General features: G+C 37.8%; 1 protein-coding gene across 5 annotated transcripts in view; it reads right to left on the minus strand.

The window, feature by feature from the left end:
• Positions 1-19,223, minus strand: part of LOC134345297 (ephrin type-B receptor 3-like) — a 92,680-nt gene that overhangs the window by 3,969 nt on the left and 69,488 nt on the right. For 2 of the 5 annotated variants that reach the window (XM_063045747.1, XM_063045743.1), the window contains exons 5-14: positions 15,087-15,422; positions 11,405-11,529; positions 10,820-10,982; positions 10,337-10,445; positions 10,156-10,220; positions 9,474-9,608; positions 9,135-9,382; positions 8,389-8,619; positions 7,311-7,460; positions 5,835-6,028 (exon numbers count right to left, since the gene is read on the minus strand). In XM_063045747.1, coding sequence (XP_062901817.1) covers positions 5,835-6,028; positions 7,311-7,460; positions 8,389-8,619; positions 9,135-9,382; positions 9,474-9,608; positions 10,156-10,220; positions 10,337-10,445; positions 10,820-10,982; positions 11,405-11,529; positions 15,087-15,422 — 1,756 coding nt within the window. The remainder of the gene's footprint in view (positions 1-5,834; positions 6,029-7,310; positions 7,461-8,388; positions 8,620-9,134; positions 9,383-9,473; positions 9,609-10,155; positions 10,221-10,336; positions 10,446-10,819; positions 10,983-11,404; positions 11,530-15,086; positions 15,423-19,223) is intronic. The other 3 variants (XM_063045748.1, XM_063045746.1, XM_063045744.1) reach the window with 2 other exon arrangements.

Consider the following 19,223-nt stretch of genomic DNA (forward strand, 5'->3'; position numbering starts at 1 on the left):
TCACTCCTGATAACTCAAGCCCTCTACTCTTTGTGAATCTCTTCCGAACCTCTTCAGCTTAATTACATCCTTCCTAGTGCGGTCACAGTATCCGCACACAAGACACCAAGTCCTGCTTAACTAACATTTTGTAAAACAATAAAATGACATCCCAAATCCTCTCCTCAATGTCTTGGCCAATGGCAGCAAGCATGCTATGCACCTCACACTACCCTCATTACCTATATTCACATTTTCAGGAAATTATGTGCAGTACCCCAAGGCCCCTGAGTTCAACAGTATCCCCCAGGGCCCTGCTTATTTGCTGTGCACATCTTGATCCAGTTTAACTTCCTAAAATGCATCAATCTGCACCTGACTGAGTTAAATTCCATCAGCCATTCTCTTGACCACTTTTCAAGTTGATCTATATCCTGTTACAACCTTCTTCACTGTCCACTACATCATCAATTTTAGTCTCATCATGCTATGTACTCTCTCATCCAAATCACTAATAAATATGACAAACAACCTGGGGCACACCAGTGATCACAGGCCTTAATCTGAAAAACAATCCTCCACTTACACCCTCTGCCTTCTATCACCCAAACCAAATTTGTATCCAATTTGCTAACTCTCACTGGTTATAAATTTCCAGACCAGCCGACCATGAGTGACCATGTCTAAGCCCTTAAGTCCATGAAGCCAACTCTCGCGATTTTGAAAACAAAGCTGCCACTATTTTACCTGTCAATATCTCACGGAATCATCTGTGTCAGACTGAGAACACCCCCCCCACCCTGCATTTCTCCAAATATAGATATGTAGAGTCAGTCCTTACTTAAACTCTCCACAATAAAAATATAGCACCTCCACCTCAGGAAAAAATCTTCCATCATCTCCAAGGCAAAAAATTTCCTCTCCCTAGGAACAGAGAGCAAGACAACATGTAGAACCCAAGGTGTGGTCTCACCAGTGTCCACAGCTATAATAAGATCTCCAACTCTTCTCCAGGTCCCTTGCGACAAAGGCCAACATCCCATTTGATTTCACGTGTTTGCCATACCTACGTGTTTAATCATGTACCAGGATTCCCAAACCTTCAGTGAACTAACATCTATTAGCAAACAACAGGAATTCTGCAGATACTGGAAATTCAAGCAAGGGTCTCGGCCTGAAACGTCGACCGCGCCTCTTCCTATAGATGCTGCCTGGCCTGCTGCGTTCACCAGCAACTTTGATGTATGTTGTAACATCTATTAGCATCTTTTTATTCTTCTTAGCTTTGTGAATAATCTCAAATTTCCTCGCGTTTCACATTGTCATTGTCGCATCCTGCACTTAACCTTTCCATGTTCCTTTTGGATTCTTTGCATCTTCCTCACACCTCACTTTTCCAAATATATTTGTGATTAAATCAATGGAGGAAGAAAATGAGTATTTTATTTTTGTTCAAGACTGAAAGTACTTCAGTCCTGACCATTTGGCAAGTGGAATTTTCCAGCTATGTATTTATGCTATAACATGTAAGGAAGGAGTAGTTTTTGCCTTGGCTGTGTGTGTACTCTTGTGCATAATTCTGGAACTGAGCCTGGGCTGGATTGACAATGTTACTCAATTCTACATAAATATTGGTTGCTGACATCTTGAACTCCTTAAAAGTATCTTCAAAGAGAATGATTGTTCGGTTTCACAACAGGAGAATTTGGTTTAATATTTTTATATTCTTTGACTGATTATCTTTAGATGGAACCAAAGTGATCTTTATTGGGATTACTTTATGTAAAACAATAAAATAATGGATGCTCTCCTGTATTAACACCATTAGGATATAAATTTCAGTAGCTAAAAAGAAAACATTAAAAATGTAGCTATAGCATTTATGCCTGTGGACATGAAACAGAACTGGGCTATAATGCTGATATTTATGATAAATACTGAAAAATGTAGAAGATACAATAATCAAAGTTTTTCAGTTGAATCATGTGAGAACAATTGGTGATGAGGACATCAGGAAAGAATTTGATGCATAATTTCATTGAACATTATATCGAGATTAGTTTACTTTGGACACATAAAATGTTTTATGAGTGAAAACTGCCAGAATATTCCAACCAAGGCATCCTTAGGAAAGATTCAAAGATACCATAATGACAAACAGACCACACAAGAAAACGATGAGAATTCTTGATGAAAAAAAATCATGTCATGATTAGAAACTTTGCTCAATAAATCAACCTGCCATATAGGCCAATATTGAAATTGTTCTGTTAATTAACAATACCACTCATTATACACATGCACTAAAAAGCAAAAAAAAACCCCTTTGGATATTTGGGAATGCAGGCCATATCACTACCAGATGAACACTTAGAGCCAGGAAAAGGATATGGAACAAATCAAAGATGGAGCAGATGTACTGTTACTTAAAAAATATATATGGAATTTGCGTCTCTGCACCTCCTTGCAGGGACTAAAAGCATTTTCTCATGAGCAATGTCTGTTCTACCTTTGTCAATTGAGGCCCTGTCTCTTCCAGACCAATCACCCTCCTAAGTTGCCATTTCATTTCTCCCCGTTAATTTTTTTACATTGAGGGAAGTATTGCCTCTCCGAAATGTTCCAAATCATTCCATAGCATATGTGAAAACTGACATGGTCAGTTAGAGCATGTGTTTCATTAAGTTCCACCTCCAGCAATATTTGTATCAAAATTAGATTTGTGGGAATCTAGCTTATGTCTTTTCTCCTTATGCATGATGGTAGAGGGAAAATAGCAGATACCTTTGATCTTCCAGCAAACAAGTACTAAACAAAAATTTTAAAAATCATCGGTTCCATTCTATCTACTAATATTTCCATTATTTCTAGCACTGCAGTTTCATTGGCATTTTCCAAAACTGTTCTCCAACTCTGCTACCCTTCCACCTTCACATCATTCCCTACTCCCGTCCACTGCAGAGGTAGTTAGTTTTCAAGTGTGAACCTAATATGATCTAGCAGACAATTCAAGGATGGAGAATCACACCAAATCCACAATTCTCATACATCTGTGAACAGAAGCTCAGATTTAGACCTGAGGACCCCTTGGAATTGAGACGCACCCAGTTTTGGTTGCATAGGAAAAATACTTCGTACTGACTCATATCCCAATAGCACTAAGCAAATCCTCTCGTGGAGAAGGGTCTCAGCTTGAAATGTCAGCTGTTTTTTTTTCCTTTCCGTAGATGCTCATCTGCTGAGTTCCTCCAGCACTTTCTAAGTATTTCTCTGTTGGTCAGAAATAGTGCTTGAGAAGCAAGCTGTGGAAAAAGATCTGACAAGTGTTAAGATTGTGGGTGACAGGGACAGGACAGTTGGGCTTAGCTGTGATGGTGAACAAGGCTTGAGGGGAATCATACTTTAGTGTCTGAGTTGTCAGTAGTTCCTTCAATGTGGAACTCATGGTTGTCCCACACCAAACCCACAAAGAAATTGGCTAAACATCCTTGAAGACACGACATTAAAATGGTGTTTGGTCCTTAATTACTCATGTAAAGGCCACAATATCAATTATTAGTTAAGTTACTTAAACCTTGCCCTCTAATTAAAAGAATTAAAACTCACCAACATTGAGAGCTGGAACATGCCAAACTCCTACCTACTAGGAAGGGCACAGGAATGGGTATGATGTTCCTATTTTCTGCCCAGATACCATATAGTCAACGTACACTTCTCAGAAAAGACTTACTAACATTTTCTACCCATCCATATTGGGACCTCAGTAATCTCAGGCACACAGAAAGAACATTACATGGCTGCACGTTTCACCTCCCAGACAAACACCATTGGCTCCAACTTCACTTTCACTAGCTGTGTCATCTACTTTCCTCCAATTTCAACTTTTTAAACCTAAATATCTCATGCATTAAGTTTTCCCAAGATGTACATTTTTAAAAACTTGCAATTATAATTCATGAAAGCAATACGTAGAGACAAGTAAAATAATTAATTACGCCAGGAAGAATAGAGAGATTTTATAAGCTATGTGGTGTAGTTTTATAGGAGGTGCAGGAAAACAGAGAATTGTACACTAAATATTTCATGATGGTGGAACAAACTGAACAGGCTACTAAAAAGACATACAAAACCTTTAGCTTCCATAAGTAAAAGAAAAGGAGTATGAAAGCATAAGACTTTCAAAAATTCCTGCTTAGGCACCCTGCTGTGGTAAAAGTCCAGGCTTCATATTTTGTGATGCATACTAAGATCTTGGAATGCAAAGGAGATTTCCTAGAACGGTATCAGAAATGATATTTCAGTTGTTTGATCAGACTTAGACTTCTTCACATACAAGAAAATAAAGTTTCATTGGAGATTTGATCAAAATGCTCAAACTTATGTTCTTTTTTTGAAAGAAGAATGTATCTGTTGGTAATTATCATCAGCAGAAATCACAGATTGAAAGAAATTGGTAAAAGAACTTGAGTCAACTTGAGGCCAAAAGAATTTCTCCATCAGTTGTTGTGGTTGGAAAGGGTGATGGGTGTGGATGTAATAATAAAGAAATTGGATGACAAGCTGAAGAAAAAGTGCAATGGGGAAAGAACAGTGAAGGAGACTGACATGAATAAGTCTATCCAAAGAGCTGATTCTGGAATAATAGGCCAATATAGACCTTCTGTACAATTTGGTTGTACAATCCTACATGATGAGGAACAGCATTCCTCTGTTGCAAAACAGCATACTGCACGAACAAACCTCATCTTGCTTGTTTGCTTAATCACATCTTCTGCCAGTAAATCAAAAACAAGCTGCTGAAGGAACTCATTGGGTCGGGTAGCATCTGAAGACAAAGAAATAAACAATGTTTCGAGTTGGGACCCTACATCAGAACAGCGCTAGCAACCCTTGCATTTTGTGTCCAAGCTAAAGATTCTATAACCACGATTGGCCCATTAATGCTATTCATAGATGGACCAGATGCCAACTCTGTCTTCAAAGTTCCTCTTGTATCATTGTTGAACTTTCTTCTTCATTCTATGCATGGCAAAGTTATATTTTTAAAAATCTCATTATTTCAATGATCATGACATTTATTACATCAGATCATTTTGCAGTTATTTGAGTTTTGACATGTAAAATAAGCAGACGGTTTCAGTTGAAGGTTTCATCCCTATTAGTAAAACTTGAAGAAGACTTAATCTAATAATGGTTTCAAAATTATTTCTTTAAACATTTATTAATATGTACCAGTCAAACTTCCTGATAGTTCTTTGTTTATTCCCAGCAGCAATTTTTCAGGTATGTGTCTCCACCGACCTAATTAGTGCACCTTGTTTGTATTCCTCCTTTTTACTTCAGTTGGGTTTCTTATCTGTCTTATCAACTGAGGGTCACTTGACCTTTTAACCTTTTGTTCAAAACAAAAAGGTCACATTATTATTGCTTCCTGTCTTTCACTCATCAGGAAGGAACTGGATGCATGGGCAGAAAGAAAAGCTCCAGTATCTCTCCATTTACTGAAGAGAACTCATTGTTTTTTGTGGTCCCACAGGTTGGCTTGCATGACGGACATTTATACCAAAGCCCATAAGATAACCAGGGTCATGACCTCTACAGACTCCCTGCTTGAACAACAGGTGCCAATGATCAAGATATTGAAGTTCGTCACTTAACATGAAAGCACTTCTCTGTATGTTGGTGAATGAAATGCCTTTTAATTAAATTGTATTCCTTTCAATGCCATCTCCAAAATGATAAAACAATGATTACTTTATCAAATATAGGTGATTAAAAGCTGTGAAATTTGTCAATATCCAATGTTACATGATCTCATCTTCGAAACAGTATTTCTACCTTGCAATAAAACCTACCCTGGATTTGAAGCAGAGACGACCTTCAGGCTAGCTGCATTCCGAATGAGTTTATCCAGTGTGTTTACAATCTGGGTAAACTTTGGCCTGTTGTTGCGATCTTTCACCCAGCAGTCTAACATCAACTGATGAAGGGCAGTTGGACAGTCCATCGGAGGGGGCAAACGGTAGTCTTGTTCCACAGCATTGATAACCTTTAAGGGAATGCAGAGTATGCACAGTGTTAGCTGTCAGGGCTAGGCAAGGGAATGCACACGCACAAAATATCACCCTCCTTGTATCAGTGAACACGAGCAGCTTGCCACTTGGTCAATTCCAATGCTAGGGATGAATTTAGTACAAGTGCCCACCTAGATTTGCCTGGGCACACAGTTACTCATTGAGGGACTGTGAGATAAAATATATACTGAGTTTGTAATTTAGGGCCAGTGAGCTTTATCGACAATTTCACTTGGATTTGGATGTATTGTGCACATGGTAATCTGAATTTCTATTTAGATACCAACATTTACATTCATGCTAATACATAATGCACAGGGGGGTGGGGGCAGATTGGGACACCAACGCTCTTGAACAGAAAATCATACAAATAATTATGGATACGGCCCAGTCCATCACGGGTAAAACCTCCCCTTCCAATGAGCACATCTAGATGGAGTGCCGCTGCAGGAAAGCAGCACCCATCATGAAGGATCCCCGCCACCCAGCTCATGCTCTCTTCTCACTGCTGCCATCAGGAAGACGGTACAGGAGACTCATGACACAATACTAGGTTCAGGAAGAGTTATTACCCATCAACCATCAGGCTCTTGAAGCAGTGGGATACCTTCATTTAACTTCACATGCCCCATCACTGAACTGTTCCCACAACCTATTGACTCACTTTCAAGGACTCTTCAGCTCATGTTCTCAATATTTATTGCTTATTTATATATTCTTATTTTTATTACTATTTTCTCTTTTGTTTTTGCGTAGTTTGTTGTCTTTAGCACATTGGTTATGTGTCCACCCAGTTGGTGTGGTGTTTCACTGATTCTATTTTGGTTCTTGAATTCATTGAGTACGTCTGCAAGAAAATGAATCTCGAGGTTGTACATAATGACATGCATGTACTTTGATAATAAATTTACTTTAAACTTTGAATCCGAACACAACAATTGCCCAAGCCAGTCCAAATCTGAGATAGCAGACTGTACTCAAAATAATCCAGTATCAATGCAGGAAAAGGTAAGCAATAACACACTCAGCAAGTCAGGTAGCATTTATCGGAAGAAAAACAGAACAAATGAAGGATCTCCAATCTGAAACATTATCTGTTTCTCTTAACTTGATGAACATCTCCAGCATTTTCTGTTATATTTCCAATTTACAGCAACCACAGTCTCTAAAAAATATACCTATAGTAACGTTTGCTTAATATTATGAGTGAATTCGTCACAGAAAAAAAGTGTGCCTGCTGTCAGTTCAAATACTTACATCTTGGTTCGACATATCCCAGTAGGGTCTCTCCCCATATGACATTACTTCCCACATAACAATTCCATAACTCCACACATCACTGGCTGAGGTGAATTTGCGATAGGCTATTGCTTCAGGGGCTGTCCATCTGATAGGGATTTTTCCACCCTGTTAAGAGTAAGGAGTCCTGTTTAGCCTACTTGCACTTGTAACATTTTCATATCAAGCTCAAATCAACATTAAATACTGTAAGTGGGCACTCAAGGTGAGCAGCAAGCAATTTTCAGCAGAATCCTCCACATAAATGCCATGTATCAGAAAATGTCATGGTTTAGTACGATTCCATTCGCAAAGAAAAATTGAGACAGTTCTAAGTCAATAGCTGCAAACATGAGATTATCAGAGGATGTGTATTTTGGCTATCACCATGATAAACATTCAATTCTCAGTCAGGCTTTTAAATGGATCCCCAGCAAGCACAGCCACAAAGTTATTTAAATATGTCTGACATTTTCACCTAACAATGTATGAAATGTACTGTTCACTCCCGCTGCTGCAGCTCCTAGAACAGTTTGAAAGAACACAGGGGCACGGCTCTTCCTGCATGTCCTGGAGGACATTATCCTCAAAATCTTCCCAGGCTGTCCTCAGGTCTTCCCACTCACCCTAGTTAAATCTGCTCCATTCAGAACAAGCCTGTACGTCGCCTGGCTGGCAAAAGTTGGGTTGAAAAATCCATCTCATGCAGGGAAGGAATGGTTGCTATTGCTTCTCACTCCAATCAAAATGCACTTCTAATCGCATGGGTCAGAAAAAGAATGGCCCAAATTTCTCACCCATAGAAATACAAGAATCAACAGCACATAGCAGCTTTATCAGTAGATTGGAATGCTTCTAACGTGTGCCAGAAATAAAAGAAAACAGCACTTGGGCTGAAAGTTAAAAGGACAGGATACAATAAATAGTTCTATCATTTGAATTTTCAGATTTTTCTAATGATTCACATCCACCCTAATTTACAACATAACTATATCTAATTTCACTGAAATTTCTCAGATGTTTTCATAAGTTGACAAGGAAATGCATGCAACTTAACCAGTCTGGCCCTCACCAGAGAGCTCGTGTAGGTTGGATCAGCTGCATCATCCTCCAGGAACCTTGACAAGCCAAAATCAGACACTTTACACACTAAGTTACTGTTGACGAGAATGTTCCGGGCTGCCAGATCTCTGTGCACATAGTTCATTTCTGACAAATACTTCATCCCAGCTGCAATCCCTCTCAACATGCCAACCAGCTGGATTACTGTGAACTGTCCATCATTCATCTGCAAAGCAAGCAAAACAACAACTGAGGTCAAAAATTCAACAAATAAAACATATTACAGATTCTGTTTCCATGAAACCAGCAAAAAAAAAGCTCAAGTTTCTGGGGACATTCCTGAGGTAACCTTATGAAACAAAAAAATTGAAATCCTCGAAGCAGGTGACCGTGCAGAGCACACCTGCAGAGTCTCACACAAAGAAATGTGACAAGCATGATACATTAAACCCGAACACGACATTCCGCTTCAGTTTTGCTTATCTACGAAATTCCATTATTATTATATATTGCTGTGTCATATTTAGTCTAAGCTTAGAAAGAAGTTGGTTAAAAAAAAAACTCAGTAGGCCAAGCAGCATACATGGAGAGAGAAACAGGGCAACAGCCTTTCATCGGAGCTATTTTATGGGAGCCAGTGTTCAACAGTGCATTGTGTATTGTCATGTACTTGTGTTTATTAGGTGCCTTGGCCAGTTGTGTTCAACCACTGCAAGGAAACAGAAAGCATAAGCTACCTACCCTGAGGAAGGAGTCCAAGGCACCGTTCTCCATAAACTCAGTAACAATCATGACAGGGCGGCTTTTAGTGACCACGCCCTCCAAGTGGATGATATTTGGATGATCAAATTGTCCCATAATACTGGCTTCGCTGAGGAAATCTCTTCTTTGTCTTTCAGTGTACCCAGCTTTAAGCGTCTTTATTGCTACAAAGATTTCTCTACGACCTGGAAGTTTAAGGCGCCCTCTACATACTTCCCCAAATTCACCTGCATAAAAAAAGACAAATTAAATTTCAAAATAAGCACTAAAAAAAATTGATTAATGTAAATATATTTTAGTATAAGAGAATGTCAATGCCTTTTAGTCTACCTGCTCCAATCACTTCTTCAATTTTAACACAGGATACGTCGATTTCCTTTGCAAATTCTCTGACAGCTTCATTTGGATCTTCATAGGTGAAAGGATCAATATACACCTTCATTCCTGGCGTGACTGTGTATGTAAAATGGTAAACATCATTAAAAGGACAATATAATCATATTTTCTAGATTAATGATCAGCTCAGGTATGTTAATATTCCAGAAAGCAGACTTAGTTGTGTGTCGATTGAAAGATATTAAACGCAAGTAAAGAAAGCTAATTTTGGAGACATATTTGGCCGATCAAACATTTGGGAATGATGGCCCCAACAGCTATTTTCAGACTAGAACAAGTTCATGCTGGTCCAATTATTATTCTCCCCTGCTGCCACCACTGTCTCGAAAAACGACTTGTATAAAATTGTTGCTGTGGAAACAGGAGTAGAAGGTATAAACCAATGCTCCTTCTAACAAACCATACCCTATATTCAGCACCTAGAGAGGGCATGGTCATTAAGGTAAACACCCTGAATTGTAAAACATTGTCTGTAGATTTACATCAGATGAGGCCAATTTATTGAAGTTAGTGCTGAATCCAAAGCCTTTTGATTATATCTGCACAGCACTGATTTAGACTAATTTCTACCCGAATGTACTTCTCAGAGAAAGAAGGAACTTACTATGGCCAGTGCTATACTGCTGGAGCTTCTCTGTGTATTCCGACTCTGAGCTACTTCCACGCTTCCTTAATATGAAACAAGAAAAAGTTTAAGCTTTATTGTCATTCTCAAATATAAGGTACACATAATGAGAGTTTATGTGCAAGATTTTCTTCTAAATAAATTAAAATATTAACATTACCTGATACAAACAAAAGCAACAACCAACACAGCTACAATAAAAACCAGGCCTGCGGTAGCAGAACCTACAATCAAGGGGAGTTGTTCCTGTATGCTTTTAACATTCTCACCTAAATGGGAAAAAATGTAGGTTTTAGTTCAGAATCCAACGAATGGTTTCACAAACACAATGACCATAAAGGAAATGCAGAACGTTAACAACTTGTGTATTATTTTATTTCCACATTCAGCAAAGGAATCATCCTTCTTAACACCCACCCATCACTCTGCACAAGAATGTATCATGTTGATAAAATCATTTGACTGATAGTACCACTGAACAATAACTATGTAAAAATTTAAGAGACTTTGATTATGCTTAATTATGTAAACCCAGTAACACACAGTTAATAATGTTAATAATTCATAGCAAATAATTTCATTTCACATCTGGATATAATTTTGTTGAGTACTGTTGGCCAAGCTCCAAATAAAATGGACATACTTTCCGAGAGCGTCTGGAAATCTACAGTTTCACTGTACTTCCCATATCCAGCCACGGTCCTGGCTCGCACCTGAACTCCATAAAAAGCTGTTGGTTTTAACCCATCAATGCGGATGGTATTTTTTTGACTTGTAATGGTTGATGCTGTTGACTCATCATGGTCCTGGAATGAAACAGATGTATTGAGGAATGTAAATGTCAGCTTGAAAACCCCAGAGATTTTCCATCCCGCAAAGCAATATCGACTTAATAAGGAAAAGTGAGTTTGTGATAAGAGTTCATTATGGTGAAAACAAAATGTTAGCTGCGTTATTAAACAGGCAATGCAAAATGTTTGGGTATTATTCTACACCTAACCTTTGAAAGTTTGTTCATTTTCTTTTGAAGAGAAGTACAAAAATAAATTGCCTTCCAACAAATTTAAACAATTCTACAATCTGTTTTCACTCCACACCAGTCAACTAGACTGCACTCAATTCATTTGGAAGAATTATTGGCAAGACAATAATACTTCAGCGGTCTGGGATTAGAAAAGCCAAAATGACATCATGCATCGCATGGCTCTTATAATCATCCATGGAGTACCTTTTCACGGTATTTCAGCTCGTAGTCCAGGATTATACCATTAGGTTTTTCAGGAGCAAGCCATGAGAGAGTCATACTGTCTGAAGTGGCACTCAACAAATGCACCATAAGAACAGGAGAAGGAGCTGCAAAGAAAACATAAACATTAAATATTCCCAACCTTTTGTTTCTGAATTCATACCACCAAGCATAAGGAAGATTACTGTTCAGAAATGAAGATTTTTTACCCCAGTGTTTCTGGACTGGCTTTTTTGAATCTATCTATCCTAAACAAATTCCACTGTACTGTTCTCTCTCTTTCTCCCCACAACATTCTTTCTTCCTCTGTTTCAATTATGAGGTAAATTTTCCATTATGGACACTGCTTCAATCAAAGAAAAACATTCACAACTCTAATAATTTTAAATTAGAAAAAAATTCTAACTGATCAGCTCACTCTATGAACTATGGTTTTACATATGAAAATCATTCGACTTCTCTGCCAGAGGAATTAGTCTTTTACTGAATATATTTTTTATGAATCTAAAATCTCAAATAAGTCTCGTAAACACTACTTTTTATCTGTTTCTGGCACTTAAAAAGTGCAGATCTTGTTCATTGTTTAAGACCACAATTCTATGAAGAATTACATTTGTTCAATCATAAGGAGCCATTCATTTAAAAGTATGTCCAAAGTAACTGCATATTTTCATGAGTGAATGATGAAAGTGATGTAGTCTGTTGTGAGGTATATGCTATGGTTATTCCACGCATCTCATTACACTCAAGGCAGATTCTATATATAAATATGCATTTTGTTCACAACCAAAAATACATTTATCTAATTATATTCTCAGCACCATAAAAATGAAGGAATTAATCTTTTTTTAAAATTTACAACAGAAACATTTAAAATACTGTCAATTTACTTTTCACTTTTAAATAGTGAGTTGACTTGCTTTTAACTTATTGATCTGATACTGTAATCCACTTTAAGTGATATAACCTCATGTTTTTATACGGGGTTTCGTGGATCTATGAGCACACAGAGTAAATTCCATCATCCTATTTAAAGCTCGGCTATTTTAAAAGTTTTAACTCTAGAAAAAAGACTTGAGAGATTTCCTCCATCCACAGCTCCTGCTGTCCAATTCCTCTAATCCAGTCACACAACAATAGAAGCTAATACCATCAATTAAACACCCATCAAAGGACAAATTACATACACACTGCCAAGAGCTGAGATTCCCCTAAAGGCCTAGCCCAGAACACAGCCATCTCCCAGGACATAATTACAGCCATGGCATCTAGTACCTGGACTGCCAGTATGAAATCCTGAAAGACAAAACTTGACGGCATCCCACCAGCTGCTTCAGGCAACGACTTAGCTAGTCGCTAGTCCCCTAACACCACTTAATTGTGCCTGACTTATAATATTAAAAAGTGCCAAATGAATGAATATTCAGGCACTAATCACTGGACAATAAGCTACGATACAAAAGGGGGGCTTAACGGGAAAGTGAGAGAAATCCTAACCCTGAGGATGGCCACCCTCAAATAAATCCCCTTTTCTTAAGGGTGCAGAATTTTCAATAATTGGAGTCAGAGTTTAAGAATCTCTGGCATTGTTGCTCTTGCAATATATATCCTTTGTGCAGTGCCAGACTCAACAAATATAGCATAACACAATATACACAATATGTGTGTATGTATATGTTTGTGTGTGTGTGTATGTGTGTGTGTGTGTGTGTGTGTGTGTGTGTGTGTGTGAGAAAAAACTTTAAACTAAAACTTTACGGATATTATAAACATCAATTTATTCACTATTAGTATGCCAGACAAGTATCAATACTTTTTTCCCCTGAATCTGCATGTTTGTTTTGGAGAATATTCTAGTATATTTTCTTTTTTGTGATAACAATTTTATTTCTGATCATATTGCAACAAATGATCCATAGTAATGGCACCCGTAAGAATCAAATTTAACTCCCCTTTCCTGTAACAGCTTCAGAGAATATAAAAGAGTGTTTCTAAAGTGGAGTGACAGGAGAATTTTGGTTAGAGCAGTGGCAGGGTAAAAATCACTTTCAAATATTAATGCTTGTAATGTTTTTGATATTAATCACTTATGGTCTTATGGTCTAATATTAAAAGCGGTGCAGACAAGATCATTTCAGATATCCCCAGATGCAACACCTTCACTTACACCATGCAAGAAATCATTCATGTTTTCAGCATGGACTGCTTCTGAGTGAGACAAACGCTGTCATATTATTTTAAAATTAAAAAAAAATGGTTAAGACATTTGAGTGGGTTAGTAGTGGCTTAGCATTTAACACGGTCTTTCCAGTGCTATGCCCAAAAGATTTACTGAGCTGACTGGCTGGCTGGCTGGAAGTGATTTCCAACTCATGCACATTAAGTTTAACACCAGCTATTAAGTTTTACAGTTTGACTTTAGCCAGCATCAATTTGTTTCAAGCAACCTGTATAGATAAAACACATTGGTTCAAAAAAGATCAGTTTGTGAAAGAAAATCAGATTTTTTTTGCTACCTGATTGGTAGGATGACAAGTATATTATCACCAGCCTACTGGAGACTATGGCAGTGCTCACTGGGATGCATAGTGAGAAAGAAGGATCAAGAACTTCTGATCATGTTGATTTCTCACAAAACAAATTTAACTTTTTATATTTTGTGAGAACTCAACATCATCAAAATTCCATGATCCTTCTCTCCCACTATTTATTTTGGCAGAATATATCTCTGCTACCTCTCTCTTGATAAACATCTCTTATCTCATGGTTAACTGTGATGAAACTGACCTTAATTAAGTAAATTGCTTTTTCTCAATGAGCCAGTGACCATGCATGTCAGGCAGTGATTTTAACTCGCTCTTTTACAGTTCCTAATAACATTCCCATCCAGCATAATCTCCTCTGGTTAATCTTTCTAATCATTCTATTGTTTCCCTACTGGGGCTCCTCAGTGACACAAAGTCCAGACAGCTGTGAGATGCCCTGCCCTAATGATTGTTCCCTTGTCAACAAGATACGGCAAAACATTAGTACACGCTGCAGTCTGGCTCTTGAATCATGATTCTTTCCTTAAGAAGCTATAAATTCTACCACTTTCTCATATCCAAACAGCGAATGGTTATGTGGGAGCATGACAAAATCCTTTCTAAGTTTAGCCCTAATCCTTGGATCTTTTCCAAGCCCATTCTCTTTCATCACTGTGGACTCTCCTTTCAAACTCTTATCACTCCTACCTTCTCATGCCAGGGTGACATTTCTTATTGGCAGAATTTCCATCCTCAGCTGGAATGTTTTGTTGGCCATTTTCACAACATTTTTTTAATAAAGCATTTCCTTTCCTTCTCTCCCAATGGCTTTCACATCAACACGGAATGTAGTCTGACACTCTTCTCTTCTGAACCTCTTTCTACATCTGCAGACAGGTATTGTGGGTGTTTGCTCGAAAGCATATGAATCACGAATATTACACCTTCCAACTACTGCTGTGTGCCCATCAACAATTAGTTCAGTGTATAATGGACTGTACCTTGAACCTTGCTACAGGGCACAATGGCAGTATTCTATCGATTAATGGTTTAATATTAGGAGAAATGAAGTCCAGGAATGTTTGTATTTTATATATACATAACCTTAAATGTTAAATGTGAAATGTCTGTCTACTTACCAGCCTGATTTGTAGTAATGTTAACAGCTGTAAAGTGGGGAGGATAAGGACTCTTGCTGGAAACACCATTTACTGCTTGGATTTCAAACGTATAACGTGTGTGAGCCAAAAGATTGCTGATAAACACCCGCCTTTCTGTAAGGCCCAACTGCCGTGGAACAAACTCGACATTGTCGTCACATCTGGAGCAGAGTTTGCCCTCGACACTGCATTTCTTGCAGATGATGTTATAGAGCTGGTCATCCCGGCCACCGGTATCCCGCGGCTCACTCCACTCCAAGCTCAGAGAGGTCTCATTCACACTTGAAATAACGTTACGTACAGCTGAAGGCACACCTGAATGAAAATCAAATGGAAAAGAGAAATTTTAATGTAGATTGAACACCCAATATGTATATTATTAACTTGCAAATGCTGAATTGAGATATATAAAAATCTCTAGTGATGTCTGCCTAGTTTTCACATTTCTCCTGTGACTGCTTCAATATGGTTTCCACCACATCTACATATACAAGGTTGGTAGGTTAACTGGCGGTTGTAAATTTCCCCCAGTCAGTAGATGAGTGGCAGAGTCGGGAGGAAATTGATGAAAATATAGAGCCAATAAAATAGTATCAGTCTGGATTAGTTTATGTACAGTATAGATGGTGACTCAAGGCCAGTTTCCATGTTGTATGTCTCTGTAACTCCATCATTATCTCTGAGACACCTAGGCTATTGTACAGAGCATGTAGAAAAGCCAGAGCATTTCTCATCTTTTGAAAACAGTCCATGAAGGTCACTGGAAAACCAAATTTTATCTTTAAAAAGGACAAAGTTATAAAATGAAATTAAAGTTTTTTCAGAACAATGGCACCTAGGTTTGGATTCTGCTTTTACTGATAAGCAGCCATGAAACATCTGAGATTCTAATTTTCTAAAAGAAAAATACAGCAACTTCAGATGCACTTTTAACAGCCAGTCTGTTGCCTGCTCTGTGCTGATAAAAGAAACAGAAGGCATCGGAGATAGTGATGATGCTTTAAATATCAGGTGGAAGTTGTAAAGAGATTTTTTTCTCACCTAATGCATTTGTGGGAAACTATTTGTAGAAAAAACCTTTGCTGGGAAAGATAACATGTAGTCTGAAGCAGAAAATAAATAAAACAATTGTCTTTCTATTTATTCAGCTCTTAAGGTCACTATCAAACAGTGATGGCACACGAGATGCTACAGAACAGAAAACTAAACTGTAATCCAACCATTTTTTTTTTGGCTTTGTTTTCCTATCACCTTAGTTTATCCACTTTTATTTGATCTCAAGAATAATGAATACTTAAATGAGTAACACAGGTTAATATGACAAATGTTTATAGCTGTTTAGCATTTGTTCGTCCAAGGATGAACTTCTGGGCATTTGCATTTAAGTTTATCAATACCTTAGACATTTTCAGAACTTCTTTTCAAACACCACGCCAACCTTTGATCATAATACACACCCTCGGTGAGAGCAACCAGGCTCAGAGTCTTATCTACACTATTAACACATTCAGATCATTCATTTGGTACTCGTTGAAAAATGGATGCAATATTCAATCAGAGAAATAGCCAATGCACTGGTTAGTTACAATGTTGTTCTTCATTAATTGCATACTTTCACTGTTAAGAATCTTTCAGATACATTTTAGTTATTTCACTACCACTTATCTGCGTGTTAACTATTTTTCGATTCTCCATACAATACTTTGACTTTGCACAGATTTTACTTTATATGTATCATGATCGCTCATCAATACACACAATAATCTGACAAGAGTATAATTTCTAAATCACCATTTTCAATTACACAGTTGATCTTTGACAGCATGTACTTCAACTTTTATTTTAGATTACTGAATCTAGGTCTATATAAATGAGAAACACTAGTGAAAATTTGTCCAACAGCTTCCTGAACAGTACTACACTGATTTGAAGATCTGAACACTCAGAAATATTATATCTCATTATCTGATGATAGCAGTCATAGCTGACTTTGGTACCATCACTGGCAACCTTGCAATGTCTCCCCTGACCAGAAACTGTGATATGACTCTGTACATTGGATGTTAGTCAACAATTTCTTACATTTCTCAAATGAAATTTAAACACTTATCTCAACCATTCATTGTTGCTATTGGGATCTGGTCTTTTATTCCATTCTAACCCATGAACCTTTTTAACAAATTCTCCAATTTATGTCACAGCAGAAAAAGTGCATATAATTTAACACAGTAATGAACATCATTTGACATTAATTCAAAGATTGTTGGTAAGTTCTTCAAAAATATGTCCAGGAGTTAGTCATTCAGATCACACATCTTCTCCACCATTCAACAAGCTGATCGCTGATCTTTTTAACCCCAGTAGCATTTTCCTTCTAAACTCCATATCCCTCACTTCCCTTAATATCCAATTATCTATCAGTCTTTGTTTTAAACATACTCAGGGACTGAGCTTCCACAAACTGCTTTGGTAGAGAATTCTACAGATAATGTGGATCAAATTTCTTCTCATCTCAGTCCAACATGGTCAATGCCTTATCTTGAAACCATAGTCCTTTATGTTAGCAACACACATCAAAGTTGCTGGTGAACGCAGCAGGCCATGCAGCATCTCTAGGAAGAGGTACAGTCGACGTCTCAGCCTGAAACGTTGACTGTACCTCTTCCTAGAGATGCTGTGTGGTCTGCTGCGTTCACCAGCAACTTTGATGTGTGTTGCTTGAATTTCCAGCTACTGCAGAATTCCTTGTGTTTACGTCCTTTATGTTACATGTGCCAATGTCAAAACTTCTAACAATTTTGCATGTTTTAACAACATCACATTTTATATTTCGAAACTCAAGAGTGCAGGACTAATCCGCTTAATCTTTCCTAATAGGACTATACCCCCATCACCAGAATCATTCTGTTAAACTTTCATTACAAACCCTCTCTTGCATGTACACTTAGTGGTCACTATATTAGGTACCTCCTGTACCTACTGAAGTGGCCACTGAGTGTGTGTTCATTGTCTTTTGTTGCTGTAGCTTACTCACTGCAGGGTTTGACATGTTGTGTTTTCAGAGACGCTCTTGTGTCGTAACACATGGTTAGCTGAGTTATTGTCATCTTCCTGTCAGCTTGAATCAACCTGGCTGTTCTCCTCTGACCTCTCTCGTTAACCTACAGAACTGATGCTCACTGGATTTTTTTTGTTTTTCACACCATTCTCTGTAAAGTCCGGAGACTTGTGTGCGAAAATCCCAGGAGATCAGCAGTTTCTGAGATACTCAAACCATCCCATCTAGCACCAACAATCATTCCACAGTAAAGTCACTTTGATAACATTTCTTCCCCATTCTGATGTTTGGTCTGAACAATAACTGAACCTCTTGACCATGTGTGCATGCTTTTATGCATTGAGTTGGTGCCACATGATTGGCTGATTAGATATTTTCATTAATGAGTTGGTGTACCTCATAAAGTAGCCTCTGAGTCGATATGCTTCCTTAGGTAGGTAGGACCAGACTAGTATGTAATATTCTATTTTTACTCTCATTGATACTTGCTGGGACTTTATTAAAACTCTTGTATTCAAAACCTCTTGTAATAAAGACCAACATAGTGCTTGCCTTCTGAATTACTGGTTGCAACTATCAATGGAAAAGATTCATCTTCAATCACTGGCAGTAAACAGACTATATGGTAATAATTTTGAAGTCAATGGGACCAAATATTAAATATGGAGTGCATTAGATAATGTGGTGATATGGTTACGTTATCAATGAAGAGCCAAAGATGTGGGCATTGAAGTCTCAGCATGTCCGCTGGGAATTTAAATTGAATTAATTATTTAATATACAATTTCAAATTAAAAACTGCTCCATTGGATTGTCACCAAAATTCATCTGCTTCACTGGTGTTATTCAGAGAAGGTATCTGCTATTTTTAGTTTGTTCAGTCTATTTAAAATTTTAAAGTTCAAACTCAATTTATTATCAAAGTACAAAAACAGCCCTGAGATTCACTTTTTTGTGGGCATTCACAGTAGAAACAAAGAAACACTATGGAATCAATGAAAAACTGCACGCACCAAGATGGACCAACAACCCATGTGCAAATGACAATAAACAGTGCA

The sequence above is a fragment of the Mobula hypostoma genome, chromosome 4 (assembly GCF_963921235.1).
Source record: "Mobula hypostoma chromosome 4, sMobHyp1.1, whole genome shotgun sequence".
In the NCBI taxonomy this organism is placed as follows: domain Eukaryota; kingdom Metazoa; phylum Chordata; class Chondrichthyes; order Myliobatiformes; family Myliobatidae; genus Mobula; species Mobula hypostoma.